The 24,253-nt window shown below is 38.1% G+C and overlaps 1 protein-coding gene across 2 annotated transcripts in view; it reads right to left on the reverse strand.

The window, feature by feature from the left end:
* Positions 1-24,253, reverse strand: part of GRM3 (glutamate metabotropic receptor 3) — a 201,798-nt gene that overhangs the window by 17,494 nt on the left and 160,051 nt on the right. For both annotated transcript variants that reach the window (XM_036010673.1, XM_028526231.2), the window contains exon 4: positions 5,857-6,923. In XM_036010673.1, the coding sequence (XP_035866566.1) occupies positions 5,857-6,923 (1,067 nt within the window). The remainder of the gene's footprint in view (positions 1-5,856; positions 6,924-24,253) is intronic.

Below are 24,253 nucleotides of genomic sequence, written 5' to 3' on the forward strand. Positions count from 1 at the left end.
AAAAATTGCTGCTGTGCAAGTCAAGCCCATGTCAGCTGAAGGGCACATAGCATGCGCCCAGGCAGAAGGCATCTGGCTCTGGCCATGGAGTCCAGGGGTCCTCAAAATTGAAATGAATAGTGGCAGTCATGTTGATCTCTCTATCCACGTTACAGATTTTGGTGCTCAGAAACAGCGGGCCTTCCTGTGGCTGAGCCATGAGTAGTTGCTGCCTAAACTGAAAGTCTGTGTGCCTTGCTTACTGGCACAGGACTGCTCTCTCTCCCATACAGTCTGAATCCTCCTGACTCTCCACTCTAATTTCAGCTGCTTTGAGGAGAAAGACGCTTAAGGATAGGACCAAGGTCTCCCCATTCCCGAGGGTGGCTGAAGTCCATACGCACCAGACCCGATATGCTGGGAGACTTTGGTGGGGGGGAAGAACTCCAATGTTTTGCTCTGTTGGTGACAGCCAAGTCAGCATCCGAGCCAGACCTGCTAGGGGCAAGGCAGGACTGAGGCTAGAATGAGGCAAGTGAGGCACTTGCTTGAAATACGGATTTATGGGGGCACCAAAAACTCTGTAATCATGACAAATATTTTATTGCAATATTTTAAAAATTAAACTTCATACTAGAGACCCATGATGAACACAGGACCAACATTTTCATTGAGGACAGGCTCGGTAACCATGCTGTGATGTGACATATTTAATTTAAGGCAAAAAGAAAAATTAGTGACACTGATCCTGTCCTGATCACTGCCTATGCAGGTGTCCCCTAGCCCGCTTGCATCACCTGGTAGAAACTGGGACTTGGGGAACCTACAAAAGTGCTGACCCTTTGGTTACAGTGACAGCTGTGAGTAATAGAGTCCTTTGTCTATGAATCAGGAGTCTCCAGTCTTCTATGGGCAACCCTGAAACTGTGGCAGGCTAACTTGTGAGATGGCAAGATGGGTCAAAACCCTTCACAGCTCTTGGCAGGCTCCCTGTCCACTGTTAGCATCCTACCGTCAGCTCTGACTGGAGCACAGCCACCTAACCAGTCTCCCCGCTGCTGTCTTTGCTTCCTGTCACATAGACACTGTCTTTAGAAGCTTCATTTCTTTTTTCTAAAATATGAGATCACCAAATGTGAGATTATCAAGCTCTTCTGCTTAAAATCTTTCAATGGTTTCTTTTTTCATATAGAATAAAATCTGTTCTTTTTGCAGTAGCCCATAAAGTCCAACATGATTTAGCTCCCCTGCCTACCTCTCATATAAAATCGTTCTTCTATTTGTTCATTAAACTGTGGCCATATGCACCCTTATTTTCTAAGACATTTTTACCTAGACATGTTTGTACTTGCTATTTCTTCTGTCTAGCACATAGAATTCCCATGCCTGGCTCCTTCCCAGTCTTTAGTGGAGTATTATGAAACAGGCACTACTTATTTGTTCTTTTTTATTGAATTTTTGGGGTGACATTGGTTAATAAAATTATATAAGTTTCAGGTGTACAATTCTATAATATTCTAATACATCATCTGTACACTGTATTTTGGTTTCCCCACCCCAATCAAGTTTTCTTTCATTGCCATCTATCCCTTTTTACCTTCCTCTACCTCCCCCTACTCCCCTTTCCCTCTGGTAATTGCCATACTGTTGTCTATGTCTATGAGTTATTATTATTTTTTTTGCTTAACCCCTTCACTTTTATAAAAAAGAATTTGAGATTCAGTATATTTTTAAAGTAGTCAACATGGGAAAATCAGTATTTGGACCTTGTCAAAATTTTGGAATCACTTCTGAAATCTCTGCCTACTGTAGGTAAAGTGCTTTAGCTGTCCCAAGCCCAGTAACAATCCAGTATCTTGATATCCAAAGGACAGTCCTTTGTTTAGCATTGTCTCCATCATCTGAGAGCTTGCTAGAAATCCAGACTCTTGGGTCTCATCCCTTCTTACTGAATCAAGATCTCCAGGCAAGTTATGTGCACATTAAAGTTGGCAAAGCTCTGCAGTAGCAAAGCCTCCTCTTCCTTCTGTCATAGTACTTACCCCTGTATGACTTAACCTGCATTTCTTATTTATTCATTATTTATTCTCTGCCTCTTCTTCCCAAACACTTACAGTCTTGTAAGTTATAAAAGAGGAGGACTTGTCTGTGTTGACAGTTTGTATCTTCAAGGCCCATAATGAGTGCTCAAATATATTTGAAAGGCATGAATGAACAAAACACTCAGTAGTTACTATTAATTATTTATTTTATGGGTAACTTCCAACCAAACATGGCCTCATTTTTATTTATACCATTTAAACTGTGTGTTAGATCCCTGGTGACTCAGTTTGATTCTTATACTCTTTGGGATGGTTTCCTTGTAACACAGAAAAAGATGGCCTGGATAGTTCTGGAAGATCCCTTCAATTTTCAGATTTTTACCCAAGTTCTTGCTTGCTTTGTCTTGGATGCCTATACTAGCTTCAATTAGCCCTGGTCATTCTAGACTCTGCTCTTCTAAATCCAGCTTCCATATCAAGGATAGATAAGCTTGTGGTGTAATGTGAAAGAAATGCATTTAGGTGTGAAAAACATGTCCTACTATTTCCTTACCTGAGCCACCTGGGAAATTAATTATCCTCTGAGTTTGTTTACTCTTCTCAGTGAATAATAAAATTTGCTTTCCAGGGTGCTGATGAGGATCAGTGACTAGCTCACGTATGCAAAGCATCTAGCAGAGTAAGATCTCAGAGTTGATCAGGAAAGTTTCCTCCCTTTCTTTTCCTCTTACCCTTTACATCTTGTCACTTTTTGCTTGAGCAAACAACCAACAAAGGAAAACAAGAAAAAAATTTAAAATGCAAGAACTCAAAGCCCTTAAAGACTATGTAGATGAATTCCTCTGCCTGGTATAATCTGACCAAGTTGCCAATTCTCATTAGTTTCTCACTAGATCCCCTGAACCCATTTTTCCAGTTGAGTATGGCCAGTATCACTGGGTTCTGCTTGGCCCATTTCTGTCTCACCTCAAGACTATTCCCTGCATGCCCTATACTCTCCAGCTACTGCAATTGCACTTGCTCACCAAGGTACAGGGTGAAATCCCACCTCTTCAAGGAGTATTCCTGGAAAGACCAAGCTTTTACTGATGCAATTTTTCTCTGAAACCTGTAGGCAGTTAAGAGATTGTATCACCAATTTAATTATAAACTCTTCTGTGTTAATCTTGAGTTCTTTCATGTTTGTTATGTTTTTCCCAGCTGGGATATATGATTTTTGAAGATTGGAATCATGCTTTATATTTATTTATAACTCACAATAGGTGGCAAAGTACTGAGTCATAAACCCTGCTGACTGTTTAATGCCCAAATTCCTTGTAGCTGCCTTCAAACTATTGGGTGGTATTTTTCTAATGCTGCTGCTTCTATCTGAGCCACAGGGTTTCTCTCTGGGAAATTTAAAATCTCATTCTGGAATTTCCAGAACAAAAGTCTTAAGTTACAACGTCTACAGGGTCTGTGCAGATTCATAAGGGAAGAGAGCCGGGTGTAAGAATTCACAGACTGGTGGGGGTGAGGGCCACAGCACTGCCAGTGCCCTGGCTTGAGGCGTAGACACTACTCAGACCTGGCTCATCATTGCACGTAGGAATTGAGTCTACTTGTATTACTTTGATTAGAGAAGCCAAGAATCTGGACATTTACATAACATTTCTCAATGTTCTAACTTTGAAAAATATTTCAAAGAATTTCAAAATAGTGCAGGCCCAACTGAAGACATCTGTGCAACCATAAGACCTGGTGATTCATTAGAGCAGAGGTTTTCAGTCTTGGCTGCAAATGAGAGCCACTTGGGAGGCCTTGAGAAAGCCCGATGTCTAGCCTGCAGATCAGCCAACTAAACAACTAAATCGGAACCTCTCGGGATGTGCCTCAGGTAGCAATATATATATTTTTAAAGCACACAGTTGATTCAACGTGTAGCCCAACTTGAAAACCACTGTGTTGGAGGCTCCAGTCTACCTTCTCATTTCCTTTGAACATTTAGGATTGGCATTATTTGTAAGGAAGAACTGAGGCCGCTGATGACTTCACTGTGACTGGATTGCCTTAGTTAGTGTGGAACTTAAAACACTCAACCCAGCAACTTCTGCCCTGTTGGCCTAAGGGCTTCTGCCACGTGGTGAAACTTCTGGTATCTTCAGCTAATTCCGTTTAATCAGTTTATCTACATTGCCATCAGGTTAAAGGAAAAGAGTCATTTTTGTGTGTGTGTTTTAGAAATAAATGTTAATTCATTCAATAACATTAAATTTTTATAATGCTATTTGTTTATTCTCAGGAGTGTTTTCTGCTCTGTTTGTCAATATTTGTCAGTATTTTTTTTGAGAATTAAGTTTCATATATCCAGGATAAAATAATTAATATTGTAACTATTTTGTAGTCCCAATAACCCAAATCATGTCTGCTAAGTGTGGTTTCCTAAGAACTTAAAAAAAAATCCTTAGAGATCTAGAGCTGTGATGTGCACCTGAAGACAAAAGATGAAAATGGGGACATTACAGTGCAAGAAGCATGACCCTGTATTTTAATCCACACTCTAAAGCTTCACACTCCCCTGTGGCTCACATAATCTGACCTTTGATTTTGCTGTTTCAATTCTGTTTTCTTTTATGACAATTTGCAAATTTTTAAACAGGTAGTCTTAAAAACCCTGACATTACCCCAGCATTGAACTTATGTTCTTTAATTTTCTTGCTCTTGCTTCAGTGTAGTCCATAGGTTTCGGTCACATGGCTGTGAATTTAGTAGACTAGATACATTAGTATTCCCAGTCTCTTGATCTCATCCTTTAAAGAGTTTTGTCATTTTTGGAGCTGCAATGTTCCAAGATTTTGGTGATGTAGGGGTTGCTGATAAACAGAAGATTTGGGGACAGTTAACAGCCTGCAGAGGACTTCATTTTGTGAAACCATGGTGCAGTAGGGAAACCATGATGCTTCTGAAAAACTGTCATCTGTGACAACTTGAGAAGTCTAGAGAATAAAATCCAATTGCCTCAAGAGAAAAAATTCTTATATTTACTCATTGGAATATATTAAAATCAGAATTATAAGTGTAAAACAACTGATAGATGGTTTCAACGATTTGAGAAATTATGATGGAGTGATGATATTTCTTTCAGAGAAGATGGTAATTATATTGAAACCCAGAAATTGTGAACTATATATTACTAAAGACTATATGAATAATGACTTAATTAGGTTACTTGGATATATACAGTAAAAATTATAACTAGTTCAAGGAATATATATACTCCTTATGTCTACAGGAACTAAAATTATAGAAAAGGTATAAAAACTAACATTGTATTTTAATGTGTTTTAGAGAAGTAATGGTGCTTATTTGAAGCTTAAGTGAAAATTTTTAGATCTTTAAACTGATCCTGGCTTAATGTTATAAACCCATTTTAATTTATATATCCATCTGTGGTAGCCAGGTGCTCTTGTTTCTCATTTGAAGTAGCCTCAAGGCTTTTAGTGGTTTAAGTCTTATTTTCTTATCATTCATTTTCTAAATTTAATTAAAAGTTTTAGGGGTATGTGTATGTATTACATTTTCTCCCACTAGATTATAGTTTGTTTGAATGACCATGCATTTACATTTATCTTTCACTCTGTGCCTAGCACAATGCTTTGCACATAGTAGGCACTAATTAAATGCTTTTAGAACACTGTGAATTAATTTCCATATATAATATGGTGGTTCATCATAACATTAGTAATTACCTACCTAGTTGCTGAGCTGAAATGAAAGGAATCATTTTAAATCCTTCAAAACAAAACATTGGCAGGATAAAAAAAGAAGGAAACGAAGAAAGCATTAAAAAACTTACTCTGTAGTCACTTGATGTCACATAAAATATAGGGAGAAAGGCCAGCCAGATGATGCATGTGGTATACATGGTAAAACCAATGAACTTGGCTTCATTGAAATTTTCTGGGCACTTCCGCGTTTTGAAGGCATACACAGTGCATAAGATCACCAGGACCACATCGTAGGTGAGTGAGATCAGCATGCTGGCATCTCTGACGTTGCATTTTAAGATGACCGTTTCCCGCTTCTCTGGAATGGTGTACCTCCTGGTGCCTGGAGCCTCCAGGATGAGCCACACAGACACCACCACAATTTGCACCAGTATCAGACCCAGGCAGATGAAAACCTGAGAACTTGGGCTGATGAATTTTGGCCTCTGAGCGCCATTCTTTACCCCATCAAAGATGCGGGCAATGCAGTTTGTTTTGGTCAGCAGGGCTGAGTAACAGATAGCAAAGGATGTCCCCAGTCCCAGTCGGCGCAATGCGCAGATGACTGGTGACGGCTTGGCAATGAAGAAAAATGTCATGCAATAGGATAGGCCAACCCCAAACAACAAGATGTAGCAGAGCTCTCGGCCTGAGGCTTTGACCAAGGGTGTGTTGTTGTGCTTGATAAAAACAGTCACAACCACGCATGTGCATGCAAAACCCAGGCAGGCGATGGTGACTGGACCAATGGCCCAGGCATCTTCCCACCTGATGTAGTCCTCAGGAAGGTCAAAGCAGCCAGATAGGTCTGCAGTGGGCCACTGCCCGAGGCCGCAGCCCATACAGGTAAACTCATCAGCCAGGTATTCGTAGGGCTCGCAGGGGATGCAGATCCAGCAGCAGACATCCCCTGGTTGCATATTCTTCATTTCGTTGGGGGCACAGGGGTCACTGCACTGGGAAGTGGGGACTGAGTTTCGAGACCAGTGGATAGAGTCGACGTCTAGCGATAAGGTTTCCGCCCAGTGACCCACCTTCAAGTAGGAATACTTGCCACCCACGTGCTGGAAATTGAACACGTTGTATCGTCCCATTCCATCTCCAAAAGCGTCAAACTTGACAATGCTATCTGCATCTTGATTTGGGTTGAAGGGAGCTGTGACATGTAGAGTGAAAGAAAGAAAGAAGAGAAAAAGAACGTTGTTTAGGTGTCTTAGGCATAATCAGTCAATTACTTTGTCATACACTTAGCAGAACTGAAATAACAGGGAATGGGGATTCCAAGGCCAAAACAATGTAACAATTACCATTGAATTTACACATCAAAAGCTACTTGAGTACTTACACATTCATAAATTCCTCTACTGAATGTTCCTCGGTGCCTCCTGTGTGCCAAGTGCCGGCAATGACCATGAGCACAGTGCCACATGAGCTCTCAAAGGAGCTCATTGTGCAGCAGGAGCACTGTTCTCTGTTTTCTGTAAATACCCATTTCTTGAAAGATTTCACAATAAGAATTGGACAGAACTTTGTATCTCATCTTATTACATATTTACTTATGTATAGCCACTTAAATATCTTCATGAAAATATAGAATTAATAAAATTTTTCTTCTTCAAAATGAAAAAATCCTTATGACTGTATGGTCTGCTTCTCTTAAATGGTTCAGGTGAATCAATGAGAACACTAACACTGTCATGTCTGGAGTGTTCATTCTCACTGCACATGTGTCTATGGACACACGCTCCTGTCCGCGTGAATATCGTTAGGGCACTAACAGTATGAAGAAGGTAGTAACTATGTTTTACAGTTTGTTCCTAACAGTAGAGGGTCAGTAGCCCTCAGTCAAGCGATCTGCTCCCGACCCTGTCCCTTTCTTACAGCTCTCTGTGAGTTTTGAAGCAGCAGCTCTCTAGGCATCTATGTTTCTTCTGTTCTAGCTGCTGCTCTTTATGTCTCTCTTGCCAATACCTGCTGCCCCTGTGATCACCGACTGGTTTTACGTTACCTACTCTGAACTATTGTGCACATACTATTTCCCACTGCCAAACTATACGCTTTCAGTGGATGTGGAAGAGTGCCGCTTATGACATGATGTGTAGACAAATTGTATTAGTCAGAGTAGCCTTGCCTGTATCGATAAATAGACCCCAAATTTTTAATGACTCAAACACAATGGAATTTTATGTCTGTCTCATGCAGCAATCTAAGGCCCGTGTCAGTGGGTGTCTCTCTTCCATATGGTGATTCAGGAACCCAGGTTCCTCACATGTTGAAGCTGTACCCATTTCTAGAGCCTCTTCTCCATCGGTGTCTATCCAGGGGAAAAAGAAGGAGAATGTGAGGCAGGTATACCTATTTCTAATGTGCCCGACCACGACCCTACTGTGACACGAGAAAGTGGAATTTGGAGGACACTGCAATTTCTTCCACCGCAGGTATTTGCTGTCTCTGTGGCCTCCCCCGAGCTCTGATCCACCACTTCTGGGGCTCATACTGTTTCACTGAGTGGGAACATTGTAGTCTTCTTGGGCCCAGTAATTTTATGAAGGAAAAGCATCCCTCAATGAGTTACTTGGGTTCTTGGTGAAATTAAACTTCACATTTTACCAAATAGCCCTCTGCTGCTTAGGACCCATAGGTGTCCCTAGAAGGCTGGGTTGGGTGGTTTACAGTAATATTCTAGACCCTGTATAAGGTCTATTAGTAAATGTAGTCCAATATGCCACATTTACTCCTCACTTATTATAATTTTTTCCTAGCAATCTTGTTATCTCACCTGCCATTTGTCTTTACTAACCTTCACCTAGCTTTCTGTCAAATTCACCAAACCCATCACATATGTCTGTGTGTGTCTGTACTCAAGCTCATAGTGAGACAGAATGATGTAGTGGATGAGCTCATGGTTTTGGGTTTAATGAATTGTGTGTGATTCTCATCTGTGTCTTTTAATAGTCATATGTCCTTAAGCAAATTAAACTTTTCAACTCTGTTACTTAATCTGTAAATTATAATATAAATGAAAATTGTAAAGCAATATAAAACTACTAATTGATCATTTTCTCATTTATGACACTTGCCAAATATTAAATTGCATGATGTTCAGTTCTCTGTTATTTGCTGTTTCTCTTGATCTATTTCCACCTTGGGATGATCTTTCTACAGCTACACCAGTTTGTCACTGTGCTTTAATATCTGCTAGGATGAGTGAACATGGCAGTTAAAACATTATTGCTATATTTTCAGGAGTAGGAGTCAACATGAGAATTCTGATGTCATGCAAAACTAAATTTATTTAGTCTATGTTTGCAAAATTTTCATTAAAGTTTTATGGACTCTTTGCATGTTACAAATAAGTAAAATGTTGAATATTTGAACATACTTTACATCAAGTGTAAGACCTTCAGATGTATTATTATTTTACTCTACACAAGCAATCTCCACCAATGTTTAGCTGATGTGATTAGATTTTCAGGAAAGTATTTGTGAAAGAAGTATGTTTTCTATCTTTCATTGAAATGTTTCACAGCTATTCTTGAATGTATAGTTCCTTAAAAGTAATATATATATTTTTTAAAGTAATATATTTAACAGGTAAGAAAACTGATTGTTTTGGGTGTTCTGAGCTGGAGAAGGGTTATTGGTGAGACTGTTGGTATGTGAGCTAAATAACAGCATAAACACCTCAGATGTGAAATATTCCTTTTATAAACCTTTTCTGGAAATCATCTAATATCACCAACTGAGTATCAGGGGATTCTGGTTGCCTAGTTAAGAATAACAAAGTTAATAACACATCTGAGGTTATTACACCTGATGTAAAATGTGTTAAATATTTAACATCTTACTTATTTGTAACATATAAAAGGGACCCCTAAATTTTAATGCAGTTTTTCTAAGCATAGAATAAACAGTTAGTTCGATATAACAAAATAATTCTGATATTGATTCCTACTCCTAAAAATATAATAATAATGTTTCAATTTGCATTTTTTCTTAATTATTTGAAAATATTGAGCATTAATAAATTTTTTGAAGATCCTAAGTAAGGACCTTAGCTTTGGCTCTTTTACATGATATTGACACAATTTATTATGAAACTATTTTAAAACAGAAGGGCAAAATATAGTGAGACTCTTTTATTAGTTTTTTTCCTCCATATCTTTTCATTTTGAAAAATTTCAAACCTACAGAAATGATGAAAGACAAGTATTTGAACATGATAGCATTGGAATCACCTAGAATTAACTTTTAACATTTTGTCACATTTTCTTGATCTTTCTCTTTTTTTGCTAAAATACTGGCTATGAAATATTTGTGACTTGCTATTAAAAGTATAAAAATGTGAATATATAGAGTTGGAAAACTATGTTGAAAGGGCCAAAATCTGCCTGTTGCTTATTTTGCAAATGAAGTTTTATTGGAACACAGCCTTACTGTTAACACATTACCTATGGCTACTTTTCTACTACAAGAGTTGAGCATTTGCAGTAGGATTGTATAGCCCTAAAATATTTACTATATCACGTGTTCCATAAAAAGTTCATGCATTCTTGAAACAGAACCAAGGGAACTCATACACAGCACTTTAGAGCATACAATTTGGTATTATAATTAGATATTTGCATATTTATGACCCAGAAATCACATTGTTATGCATATACCCTATGCGTAACAAATTTTTGCACATGTGTACCAAAAACACATAGATGACTGTTGTTAGTACTGTGTAAAAGAGGGAAACAACTTCAATTTCCAACAGTATTCAAAAATCATTTTGTGGATTATTCAGAATTTTATATTGTTGTGAAATTAAACTAACAAAAGTCATAGAAAAGAAGGTGAATGTGTTTTAGGAACAATATTATGTGAAAAGACTATATGATTCTACTTGTATAAAGTTCTAAGGTGAACAAAACTAAACAAATCATTTGGAAATACAGAAGTACTTGATGTACTTGAAAAAAATGAATAATGACGACAAAATTCAGGATATTGCATAGGAGATGGATGCAGAGGGATGGCTTAAGGAAGACCACAAAGATGGATACCGATTCATTATATTCTGTATCTTGTTTGGATGGAGTGGTTTTCATAGAATATTTTTTTTTATTGTGCTTCATAAATTGTTTGTGTTAAGAATATTCTTTGTATGACTTAGCATTACATAATAACAATACTACAAAATTAAAATTTGAGGCCAGACTATTCCAAACACAAATAAAATGTATTAATTAATCCTGTCATTCTAAGGGACTAACCCTGCAAGGTTTTTTTCTCCTCTTATGTTTGGGGATTGGGGGTATAGTTATCATCAATTGCTTTTATTGATATAATGAATTGCTAAGAGATTTGCTAAGATATACTGGAAAAGTAGTTTACATACAAATTATAATCAGAATGTAAATACTCCACTCAAACAGCATAAGGGCAATGAAAAAACTCAGGATAAATTTAACAAAAATATGTGAAAGACCTATATGAACACCAATGAAAGACAGAAAAGAATGCTAGAAGAAATGAAAAGACATATCAGGTTCTTAGATAGGATTCAATTCTCTCTTAGTGATTTTAGTAGTAATAATATATAAATAACAAATTTCAATAAAAATATCAACAAAAAAACGCCTAAACTAGTTGTTCCCAAAACTCATCTGGAAAAATAAATCAGTGAGGCTGGCCAGGAACAACAAGAGCAATGAGGGGGCACTCATACTACCAGACATTAATAATATATGTTACAAAGCTGCAATCATTAAAGCGACATGATACTGACTGATGAATACATGGAAAAGCCAATGCAGATATATGAGATATCCATAAATAGGTCCAAACCTTGCTAGAATTTTGTATATGGTGCCCAGTGTGGTCAATTTGGGATCCATTTGAATATAACCTCCAGAAGAATTAGATAGTAAATCAATGTTGATTTAAGTGACTAAGTTTGTGATGATTTTTACAAAGGTGATATAAAACTAATACACAGAAGAAAGCTATTTAGTATTTGTACATGTGTTTTGGTAATGAGACTTTCATGAGGTTAAATGTCCCTCTCAGTGCTGGTAGGTAGTTAAGATGGTATGCTTTCAATGAAGGGAAACTGGACAAAATTTTTCAAAATTACAAATGCATTAAATTTGACTTTACAACTCCAGTTTGTGGAATGTAGCCTAAAAATATACCTGCATATGTATGAAATGAGGTTTTTACATGTTGTTTATTATTTTACCATGTTGTGAGTTATTGATAATAGAAAAAAATTGGAAATAATCAGTAATGAATAAAATGGAATACTATACAGCTATGAAAAAATGAGGAAATAGTCTGTATGCCTCATGTCATAAAGCTATGAAAAAATCTAAAAGTCACATTGTTATGTGTAAAAAAGTGAGATGTAATACAATACATTTAATATAGCATTTAATATGTTATCTTTTATGTAAATTGGAAAAATAGAAGAATCTATCATTTTTTCTTTTATGTGCATAAGGGAATTCTGGAAGAATACCTAAGAGTAGTAGTTACCAATGAGCAAGAGATGGGAAATGAGCAGATTCATGGAAAAATTGGGAGAAAAAAATTTACTGAATTCTTTTATATACTTTTTGCATTTGAAGCATGTGAATGTATTACTTATTCAAAACATAATAATGAAAAAGGAAAACATAAATTGACAATTAAGGATTACCAGACATTTAAGTAACCTTCCAACCTGAAAGAGAGTGACTGAAGCAACCAGAGAAAGAAACCTGAAGTAATTAGAGACAACGCAGGGAGCAAAACAAAAGCTTCAGAACAGTGGTGTGCTCAGAGAGATGAGAGCAGATGTCACATGTATGAAGTAGGTGCAGTACATGTTCAAAAAGGAGCATTCAGAGAACAAGGATGAACTTTTGGAAATGAAGTAGGAGAAAGAAAAGTTCACTATAGGGATTGAAAGATAAATTTGAGAAAATTCTCAGTTTGACAAAATGCTAAGATGGAAAATAGAAAATAAAATGAGAAAATTAGAGAATATTCTGTGAAACTTTAACATTCAATCCAGAGGAGTTCCAGAAGGACAGAACGAGAAAATAGAGGGAGAACATTATCAAAAGAGTCAAAGTGGATGCACTTTGCCTAAGAAAGGGCGAAGAGAGAGCCTGTTGCTCTTTTTTACAAGCTTGTTGAATTCATGTAAAAATTACATATGTGTACTATTTCGTTAGAAGTAAAAAAATTATAAAGTTTAAGAATGTTAGGAATAATTGAGCAAGGTCAGGCAGAACAAAGGAAATTATGAAAACATACTGCTGCAATTACAAGTGCTTGATAAGCAGATGGTGAACAAAGAGTACTTTTGGTAGAATCGTGATTTTTTTTTTAAAGATTTTATTTATTTATTTTTAGGGAGGGAAGGGAGGGAGATAGGGATAGAGATAGAGATAGAGAGATAGAGAGAAACATCAATGTGCGGTTGCTGGGGGTTATGGCCTGCAACCCAGGAATGTACCCTGGATGGGAATCGAACCTGGGACACTTTGGTTCCCAGCCCACGCTCAATCCACTGAGCTACGCCAGCCAGGGCTAGAATTGTGATTTTTAATGTAAGTTTACCTTTAACTAAATTTGTTTTGTTAAATATCTATCAAAGTATGGTGTAGTGTCTAAATCATTTAGATGCATAAGACACATTAAAGTGATACTTCAAATAAGTGCATTATAAATTCTAAACGGAGATCCATCGTCAGTGGGAGTGCCCTGGTCTTCAGCGTGGGAATACATGGCTGCTGTGTCTGGACTAGAATGAAAAACAATGAAAGGAGAACCTAGAAGAGAACGGTAAACCGCGTCTGTGAGATATTCCACATGTGAGAATGAAGCTGTTTCGGAATGGTTATTTCAAGTATGACTGGGCTGGGTAGTGACGAGGCAGGAAGGAAAACCAATGTTTTTCTCAGGCACTGCTGGAGTGACTTCAAGTGGCAGAGAAGCTCAAAGCCCTAGGGGCTTGATCCTGTCCCATTCCCAATATATGCAGAGTTACCTGTAAGTCAAATGGCTCACCTGGGAAATAGTTACAGTCCAGTGAACTGGCACCATGGTTCTTTGGAGATCAGTTTTTCCTCAGACTAAGGAAACCCTGGGGAGTTCTCATTTCTTGAGTTGAGTCTCACCAAGGGAGCGAGTATCATGTGAGATAGAAAAAACAAACCACTTCACCCTTTGTTGTTGCAGCAGCATGAAAAACCCCAAACTAAAGGGAGAAGAAAGAACTGGAAAGATGGTGGATTTTTTTTTTCAAAAGGATTTATAACCTTCTGCAGAATCTAATTCAAGCCCCTCATTATACTGGGTCCTCAAAATCAGGTCCCTGCTTTTCAGAAGGAGCCTGATGTGGCTTCAAGTCAGATGGACGGTTTCTCAATTTACCTCATCATCCAGTATGTTCTGACCCCAGCTTCAAATGGATTTATTTGAGAAATTTAATATCTAGATGACCAGCCTTCCTAGGGCCCACTTGGTAGAGGTGAGGCGAGTCTATGCCTTACAGATATCACAGGTCAAGAGCAAGAGAAAATTAAATTGGCTCTTTATTTTTTCTCCTCTAAGACAGAAGTCCAATTAAGGTAAGACAATAATGGGATTGTTAACAGCCTTTCAGTAATGGGAATGTAACAGCCACTGCCTGGGTTCACATTCATAAATACTAATGAAGATTGCAAAAGCTACGAACAGCAATATGGCTCCAACCAGGAATTTGCAACCAGGCCCTTGCTGAGGTTTCTATGAACTACTTTGATGAATTGGAATCAAGACATAAATGAGGAGACAGAAAATGGCATCTCTCTCAACAGATCTTTTAGAGGTCAAGAGGTAAAGACATCAAAATCCTTTGATTAGAGCAAACAAAATTTTTTTATAAACATCATACAGCAGAGAGAGATAAAAGAATAAGAATGGATCCTTGGCTATCAGTAATTATTTTACCTACCAATTAGGATCACAATTGCTGGTGCATTTCCACAGTTATTTACCAACAATTGGGGCAAAGGACAACCTAGTAGTCCTTGGATTCTGAGTCTCACCTATGAGAAATGCTTGATAATTAGCAAAGGTATAGAGTGAAAGTGAATATTTGAGAAAAGCTATTCAAAGAGGATGGCTTAAAAAAAACAAAACAAAACCCAGCATTATGACTTCTGAAAAGAACTCTCTTTAGTTCTGAAAATTTAGCTTTGGCTAATTTATCTAGTGCTTCATTATATATTTTATTTGTTTCCCTATGTAGATTCTACATATTATTGCTGAAACTTTCAGCACTCGAGGCAGCTCTGAAGGGAACAATTTACTCTCAGAATGATGAACATAGGGGCAAGGCACTGACAAAAACAGTAGTGAGAAAAAGTGAAATTCTGATTCCCTCCACCCCCCTCCCCCCCAATTCAGGGGTAAGGCTTGGGGCCCTGCTTTGCCTACTTTATTTATTGTAGCTAGAAGTGTCATGGCAGCCACTGGATCTTTGGTTAGGGACCCTCCTTAATGTGAGCTAATGCTGCTTCTGCACCATCTTCTACCCTCTCTCCCCAACTCCCCCCACCCCCACCGTTACATAACCTGCTGCTTTTTCTCACATTCTCTATGATGAACTTTAGATATTTAAAAACTTTTAATTGAAATACATACACAGAAAAAGGATAAAAATAAGTGACTTTTTATGATACGTACATACCCATGTAACATTACGGATGTTAAAAATGGAACATGATCAGTTCCCTTGTCCCTGTTCTTATTAACCCTTCCATCCTCCCCAAAGATAACCACCTTCATACCTGTTAGTACCAACCAGTTTTACTGATATTGAACTTTATATTAATATAACCATAAATATGCATTATTTTTGTACTAATATATTATGCTCAAAATTAACTCTGGTGAGATTCATTCCAGTACTGATGAGAAGCTATAGCTGGTTCATTTTTACTGATGCATAATATTTTATTATATGGATGTGTCATCTTTTTTTTTTTAGTCCTGTTTCTGTTATGGACATTTTTTTTTTCTCTCTTTAAGTCTGTAGACTTTATGAATAATGCTGCATCTTTAGCTGGGCTATCCTAGAAGCAAACCTCAAGACATAGATTTGAGTTCAAGAAGTTGATTTGGGCATTTATAGGGGAGTGGACAAGTAAGATATAGACGGGAGAGGGAATCCAATGCAGAGCGCATCAGTGAGCACAAGTGGTCTCATTCTCACTGGAGTACTTGGGGAGATGGCATAGAATGGAAGCTGGGATATAAAATGCCAGCTTATTCACTAGCTTGGAAGGGACAGCTCTTATTTATCATTGGCTGATAGCTGCTCCAGAGGTGGTGACATCATGGCATTTCTGGCTGCTCTAGTGCAGGCAGAGCAAGCTCCTGTGGCCAGAGAGAGCTCCCTAGCAGAGAGTCATTGGCATGCATGAGAATAGCGCATGCTAAGGGGTTTTGGGTGAAGCACTGAGAGCGTCTCCTATCTGCTGCTATGACTATTCCTGTGACGGGTGCATTTCTGCTATGTGTACACACAGTAGTAAAACTACTATGTATGTGAATCCAGCTACTTTACTACTTTAATGTTGCTGCCTTTGAATTTTAGCCATTCATGTGAATCCAGTGGCTTTACTACTTTAATGTTGCTGCCTTTGTATTTTAGCCATTCTGGTGGAAATGTGCTAGCTCAAACATTGTGCCGTTAAGCAACCAGCTGTTCCACTGTGCTGACATAGTGTCCTATACATTTAATTTTAGGGACACAACTATCACATACCAAAAAAGTATCCACGGTGTGTTCATTTCTTTGCTAGATCCTAAGCCTCTCTAGGATGATATCTCATTTATCTTTGTATTCTCACCATTTAAGGCAATGCTGGACACATAGTAGGCATTCACTACTTGTTTTCTAAAGTGGTTGTTATAATACTTACTAGACTGAATAGCATCATTTCACAAATTAAAAAAATGTCAATAACAGTTATACTAAAGACCAATTAAATATCAATCTTAGGAAATGGGCCTTTGTACTTGTACTTTGATAGTTCATATTATTATGCAGCCCAGGTTAAAAACCACTGGTCTAGGCCCATGGTTCCACCAGACATGATTCTGCCCCTCAGAAAACACTTGGCAGTGTATAGAGACATTTTTAGTAGTCATGACTCAGGGTGGGGACCTCCACTGGCATCTAGTGGGTAAACAGAAGCTTGGGGTGCTGCTAATTATTCTGTAATGCACAGAACACACCCCCACAACAAACAGTTTTCCAGCCCAAAGTGTCAATAGTGCCAAGACCGAGAAACTGTGGTCTAGGGTAATAAAAGTTTGAATTTCTAGAAATATTTTGATAATCCCAAACTTCTTTATAAATCAAAACACCCATGCCAGGTGAATTCCTTATGGTGCTATCCTATTGAAGTTGTTATTACATAGTCATTTTTTCTCCCTATAGTAATTTCCAGCTTACATACTCCTTCAATATTCTCTTTCAAAACCCTCACTTTTTCATCTTCATCAACAGCTTTACTGAACCCTATTCCCACTTCACCACCTTCACCACAGACCCCATTTTATACAGAGCTCCATGGTTTTCCTTTTACTCACTTTTGCAAAATCAGTCAACTCAGCTGGGCATCTCCTCGCTGTCAATCACTTTCTAACAAAGAAGCACTTTCTCCTGTGTAGCAGGAGTGGGTGCCATGTCACACAGTCGTCACTTGATATTTGAGAGGGGTTAGTTCTAGGACCCCAGAGGATACCAAAACCTACAGGTGCTCAGGCCCTTGACGTTTTTAAAATGGCATAACATTTGCATATAAGCACTATGTGCACATAGGCTCTCACAAGGTACGCACGCCTACATGTCACTTCATTCACGTGAATTCAGTGGAACGCTTGGCACGTGGCAAATTTTTCGTTTTTGGAACATTCTGTGATTTTTTTTCCCCTGAATATTTTGCATCTGACATTGGTTGAATCAAAATGTGAAACTCATGGATATACACCCTTTTAGAGCAGACTCCCAGCAAGAATAGCTGTTTGTGGGGAGCATTAAGTGGGGTTTCTGTGGGAGTCTTCTCCTATCAATGTGATGTCTCCAGCACAAACCTAAGCACCCAGGAACACTGTGACTTGGCAACACTTACCAAAGGATTTTAAGTTTGTGAAAAGAAATTGTGAATTCTGAGGACAAATTTAATTTGTCCTCCTGTTTTTAAATGAATATTTCAAATAATAGAGCATACATTTTTTTTAAAAAGCAGGAAAAAAAAGGCTTTTATCAAAACTAAGTTGAATGGAAGTGCCCATCCCTGTCTTTAAAAAAGGCACACGCTTCCCATTGTTCTGCTCTTAAATCACTTCCCCTGCTGTGCTGCAGCTCTAAGTGCTGCAGGAGAGTGAACCGTGATGTGGACAGGAGGTGAAAATGACTGAGAAAATCCCTGTCAGAGAGGTTCTAGTAAGTCAGCAGTGCAAACTATTCAAAAGTGTGTTTGAAAAATGGTAGCAGAGCTAGTGTTCTGAAGGACATAATCGCAGTAACACAAATACTTAATAAAATGAGGTTTCCATTTTTTAAGCAAACAATACACTACTTTACATAAAAAGCAGAACAAGAATTTTATTCAGCCTCAAGCATGAACTTCCCAAAGATAAGTACAGCAGCTTAGCATGCAGTGACTGAAATTCTACCAGTGAAGCAAATTAATTTCTATTCTCTTGTCTTACACATGCATAGATGTGCACTTGACTCTCTGGGTAGTATCATGTATAGAGAATACAGGGGAAATAAATTACTTCTCCTCTCAGCATGCAGGTCTATTGTTAGGTTGTCATGGTTTTCCTAAGCCACTGTAGCATGGTATGGTCTTCTGTATTAACAGAGAAAGGCTGCTTTATTGAACCACAAGATTTTAACGGACCCTGTCATGTCATCAAGCACATCCACACATTGTTAAAAGAAATTCCAAACCTCATCTTCCTGAAAGAGTTTCTTTTCCACTAGAAATAATTAAGGTGACAATTCAAAGTAATAGCTTCAAATTTCTATCCTCAATTTGTGCCAACATTTCTAATTTTATTCTAAAAATAAGGGTTTTAATTGTATCATAAATCTGATTATTCTGTTCCTTCTTAGAAAATACTCCTGGAAATTGATGAATCTCAGAAGTCATTTAAGCTCATGTGAGTCTTACTTCTACTGTTCCTCCAATTGTGTTAAATTAATAAGGTAGATAAAATTAAGTTGGTGATAAAACCTTAATATAGCCTGTAAAAAGAAAAATTATACATAATTATATAACCTATGATATACATTATACAATAAACATTAATTATAGACTATATATTATATATGTATTGTATAGTATATTACACATTTAAATTGTTTTATATTAATAAATTACATATAGTATCACATGTTAATTACACATTATACATTAACATCATATATTAATGTATTAATACCATGTAATGTGTATTTATATAATATAGTTGACAATATATAGTTGTTGTGCTTAAGGGACATGTTAGGGTTCTATCACCAAATTAATATTACCTTTTTAAAAGTTATATATATGTGTATGATTTTCTTGCTTATATTCTCATATTTTCCATATGGTATTTTTACCAAAAAATCATGGGATAGGGGACTGCTAACATCTAGGACTTTATTCAAAGTCATCCTTGAAATCAATGGAGAAAGTGATTGCATTGGCTTATCAGCATTCAAGCACGTGTGTTCTAATGAAGTAGACAGGAGAGCCTCGGGACTCTTCTGCTCCTTTCCCTTTCCCCTTTTTTTTTCTCAGCATTCCTTCTTGTTCTCAATATCCAAGCTTCCTATGTAGCCCTAAGCAAAGCCAATTCCAGTTGAAGTACTAGATTCTGTTTTTGTTACCACTTTCAGGGATATTAATATTGAAACAGAGCATATAGTCAAGGGATAATATGAAAGGCCATCATGGATAAATTGCTGATGATGGAATTTGATACCTCTAGAGAAATAATTTTGGGCATAAGTTTTATCTAGCTCTCCTAAAATGATATCATTTGTGGTTTAGGCTTAGCTCCAAGAAAAGGGAATTTCTGCTCCTTAGTTTCCATCTATTCCCAATTTATTTTTCTCTTCCACAGAGAAGAATTTGCAGAGTCTAACTTTCACTGACTGGACTATTTTTCCCTAATTGGCAGTATTGCAGTAATTAACAGAGACGGGCAGATGCTCTCCTACTTCTGGTAGAGGGACCAACTTCTCAGGGCTAACCTTGGCCATCTTCATGCCCACCTTGGCACTTCCCGTCTCCAGGCTAAACAGACTGAGTGGCACTTGCCTAGCAGCTCTGACCCTGTTCCAGGCTCTCTGTTCCACGTGCAACAGGTGGGGAAGGAAAAGCTGCCACTCATTACACATATACATGGTATGGATGTTTGGATTAATAGGCTTGGAATCTGCTCTAGGGACTTAGCCATTAGATACGGGTTGTGGGAAACCAAAGTCTTTTTGGCTCCTGCCCAGTATTCTAGTTGTAATATCAGAGAAGGCTTGTACTGGGGAGGAGGTTGGAGGGAAGATCAGGCACTTGTGCAGTTAGTGATAAAAATAGAAATTAGTTTTCTTTTGGCTCTTGATTCTTATGTGTGTGTAGCCTAGGAAAAGGAAAGCAAAACGTAGGATTTGGTACTTAATACCATCCCAAAGTCCTGAAACTTCTGTAGAGCTAACCACTTTCTCTGTTAGTTCTAGCTTAATACATATCCTTTTTCATTTTCTTTTTTATTGTTGTTCAGTCACAGTTGTCCCCACTTCTCCCCATTACTCCCCCCTGCCCTACCCAACTCCACATCCCTCGTTCAGTCCCCCCACCCCGTTGTCTTTGTTCATTGGTCCTTTATAAATGATCCTTGACTTGACCTCTCCCCTTCTTTCCCCCATTATTCTCCTCTCCCCTCCCCACTGATCACTGTCAGTTTGTTCCTTATTTCCATGTCTCTGGTTCTATTTTGCTCGCTTGTTTGTTTTGTTGATTAGGTTCCACTTATAGGTGAGATCATATGGTATTTCTCTTTCACCACCTGGCTTATTTCACTTAGCATAATAGTCTCTAGTTCCATCCATGCTGTTGTGAAGGGTAGGGACTCCTTCTTCTGCTATGCAGTATTCCATTGTGTGAATGTACCACAGTTTTTTTATCTACTCATTTACTGATGGGCATTTAGGCTGTTTTCAGCACTTGGCTATTGTAAATTGTGGTGCTATGAACATAGGGGTGCATAGGTTCTCTTGAATAGCTTCTAACAGATCTTAAAGAAAAGAGCAGGAAGCAACAAAGGGGGAAATAAATCTCAATTATCCGGAAAATGATTTAATACCTGAATTCAAATTTCAAATGTTTGTTTTCTTTCAAATTGGAGTTATAGAGCAAATGCAGGGGCAGAGAAGAAAAAGGAGAAGCAAAAAAAAAAATAGAGGAAGCTGAGAGGCTGGAGGTGGGGGTGGAGAATACTGACTGATCCATCTTTGCCCCTGAACTGGATATTGGTTGCTGCTTTTATGCTAATTCTGGTTCTCATTACAATAAGTACAATATGAACAGCACCTCAAGCGACGTCTGGCATACAGGGAGTGCTATGTAATAAGGGTCATTATTATCACTATGGACCGTTGTGATAGCTTCTTAGGTGACTTTTCTGTGTCCATTCTTTCTCCCTTTGTTTTTGGTTCACATTCCTCTTAAAATCTCTTTAAGATACCACAACCACTATCACTCTATTACACGGAGGCCTAAATGGCTCTCCTGTTACATCTAGCAACATGGAAATGCTTTTTTTTGTTCTTTTAGTGTAAAAATAAATATTCTAAGGGAAAAGAGTTCTGTGATCAATTAATACACTGGATTAACAAAACTAAACAGGTTTCAGTACTGGATGTGTAGGTTAGTTCTTAGAGTATCTGATTTGTGAATTGCCTTGAGAATCATTCAGAGAATGATAGGGTATATAGCTTTCCCCCAAGTTTGAGACCACCAAATTCTGTTTTAATGTATTTGTTTTACTTAAGGATGCCTGATACCTTGTGTATTGGTGTCTTGGAACTCTGCACTGCAGGATAAAGGATCACCGTGAATTTCCAAGTCTTGCACAATGCCTTTGACTCTATCCCTTCACAGTCTACAGGAAACCTAACGGCCCCTTCCTCTCTGTCCATTTCCACCTGTGCAGCTTCACTCACATGGTTCCCTGTGCTTCATATGCATTTTCTTCCCGTAATACCTGTGAAGTCAGCACAAATATTGCATCTTTGCCCTTAGCTGTATTTCAGCTGAAAGGGTAAGTCCTACTGTGATCTCATGCATAGTGTTCCTTTTCTTTGGCACTTACCATCTTTTCGCACATAGCAATTTTTTTTCGGTATCACTCTTCCTTTATTATCTTATTATCATGATGTTGTAAGCTCCTTAAAGACAGAAGCCAAACTTTATCATCTTTTAGACAGCCATTGCAACCTGGGATCTACAGGCTAAATTCAACCTAAGAAATATGTTTTACTGTCTTCCACTGTGTTTTCAAAATATCTGAATTAGTGTCATTTATAAAAAAAGTGGAGAGAAAAATTTGGATTTCTTCATTTCATGAAACATAGGAATACCTGGCACCCTGGGATCTTAATTGCGTAATAGACACATTTGGTGGGAGTTCTGGTTTGGATGCTCCCTCCTGGATCCCACAAGCCCACTTGGTGATGTTTTTGAATTTCTACCCCTTAAACAATGTCTCACATAGAACAGGTTCTTGAAAAGCAGGTATTTTAAGCCAGGTATACTAACCTCACAAAGGAGAGAGAAAAATATCTTGTTAGTTAAAAAGAAAATTATAGATTTTTAAATATTTTCTTTTTAAAATGAGGAGAAGGGGGGAAAGCTGGTAGAGAATGCAAGGAAACAAGCGATGACTTGACCGTAAATGAACTCTCTTTGGGGGCCCCAGAGCCCACGTGCACACTTCCGCCTGGAAGAGTATGTTTCACTCTCAGTTGTTTATTTGCTCTGGTCCATTTTCTAGACCAACAGCTCTGTGAGGGCTGGGGCTGTGTCATGCATCACTGTCCTCTGTTCTGACTGACTGCCTGACTCAGAATCTCGGTTTCATCACTTACTGGTCACTTCGGTTATGTGTGTTCAGTGACCCATAGGATTCGGGAGAGTTAAATTGAGAGTATGTAGCACAGTGTCAAGCATATAGATATGCTTCAGAACTTTTGGCTTAATTATTAGAGTGTCTGCCTGCTGGTAAGTAGCCAATAAATGTTTGCAAAATGAATGAATTCATGAATGAATGATTGAGTGCCGACCATTGCATAGACACTGTATTGACAGCGAGCTGGTTTTCTGAGCCTTAGTTAAACAGTTTAGGTCTGTTCAAACAATTTCTATATGAACCACAGCAGTTTTTACATGGCAGACTTTATCTAAAATAGGCTAAAACCACCTATATGTTTGATATAATCTCTTTCTAGTTAAAAAGAGTCTTTGCTCTTTATTCCACCTCTTAACCATGGGATTTATTATCTGTAATATTGTCCTGATTTCCAGATTGCTAATGAATTCCCTGAACCCAGTCTTGCCTAATTACCCCTGTTGAGCTGGGTATCAACACACATACACTAGTAAGAAGCTAGAGGTAGTGAAGAAGTATTGGACTTCGTCTACAGGACAGAATTTTGGAAAAATGGAAGGACAACACTACAACATTGACCCTCTGCACCTTTAGGAACATCTTTGCCAGCGGCAGGCATTCAGGGATGTTGAAAGGTAAAGATCCTGGAAGGCTGAGAGCATTTCCTTTGGGAAGTTTGTGCTGGGCCGCAGAAGCACGGGCATGCTTTCCTGTCCCTGTTCTTTTCTCCCACAGAACCCTGTACAATTTTTGATAGCAGATATTTGTATCTAGTACTAAAATGTGTGTGCTGGAGGAATGAATAAAGGAACTAGAAAAAGATGAATGTGAGGCAGAGAGCAAGGAACATCCCCAAACATCAGCTGGTAAGTTGATAAAATTATCATAAACACATAAGGTAACAGCATATTATCATATGGTGCTATACCTCTGGTCATAGCACTCTGAAAGAACCTCAGGTTGACACTTCAAAGCTTTCATTAGAGAACTGAAAAACGCTTGGAAAGTGATGTAGATCATCTGCGTGGCTAAGGTACTCAATATATACTACCTGCTAAACTCATTTGAAAAAAACTCAATTTCAAATATTTGTTTCTGTTATTCACTTTAAAATAATGACTTGGAGACAAGGTCACATCTGCTCACCTCCCCACCCAGGCAGCAGCATTGAGCTCCTGCTGGAAAGTCCCAGAGTGCACCCTGTTATGTTGTCAGTGCCCGTCTGGCCTATTCCAGTCATGACAAGCCACACTCATAGCTACTTCTAGGCAAAATCCCTAGACATCTGAGTTT

Source organism: Phyllostomus discolor, chromosome 10 (genome assembly GCF_004126475.2).
Source record: "Phyllostomus discolor isolate MPI-MPIP mPhyDis1 chromosome 10, mPhyDis1.pri.v3, whole genome shotgun sequence".
In the NCBI taxonomy this organism is placed as follows: Eukaryota; Metazoa; Chordata; class Mammalia; order Chiroptera; family Phyllostomidae; genus Phyllostomus; species Phyllostomus discolor.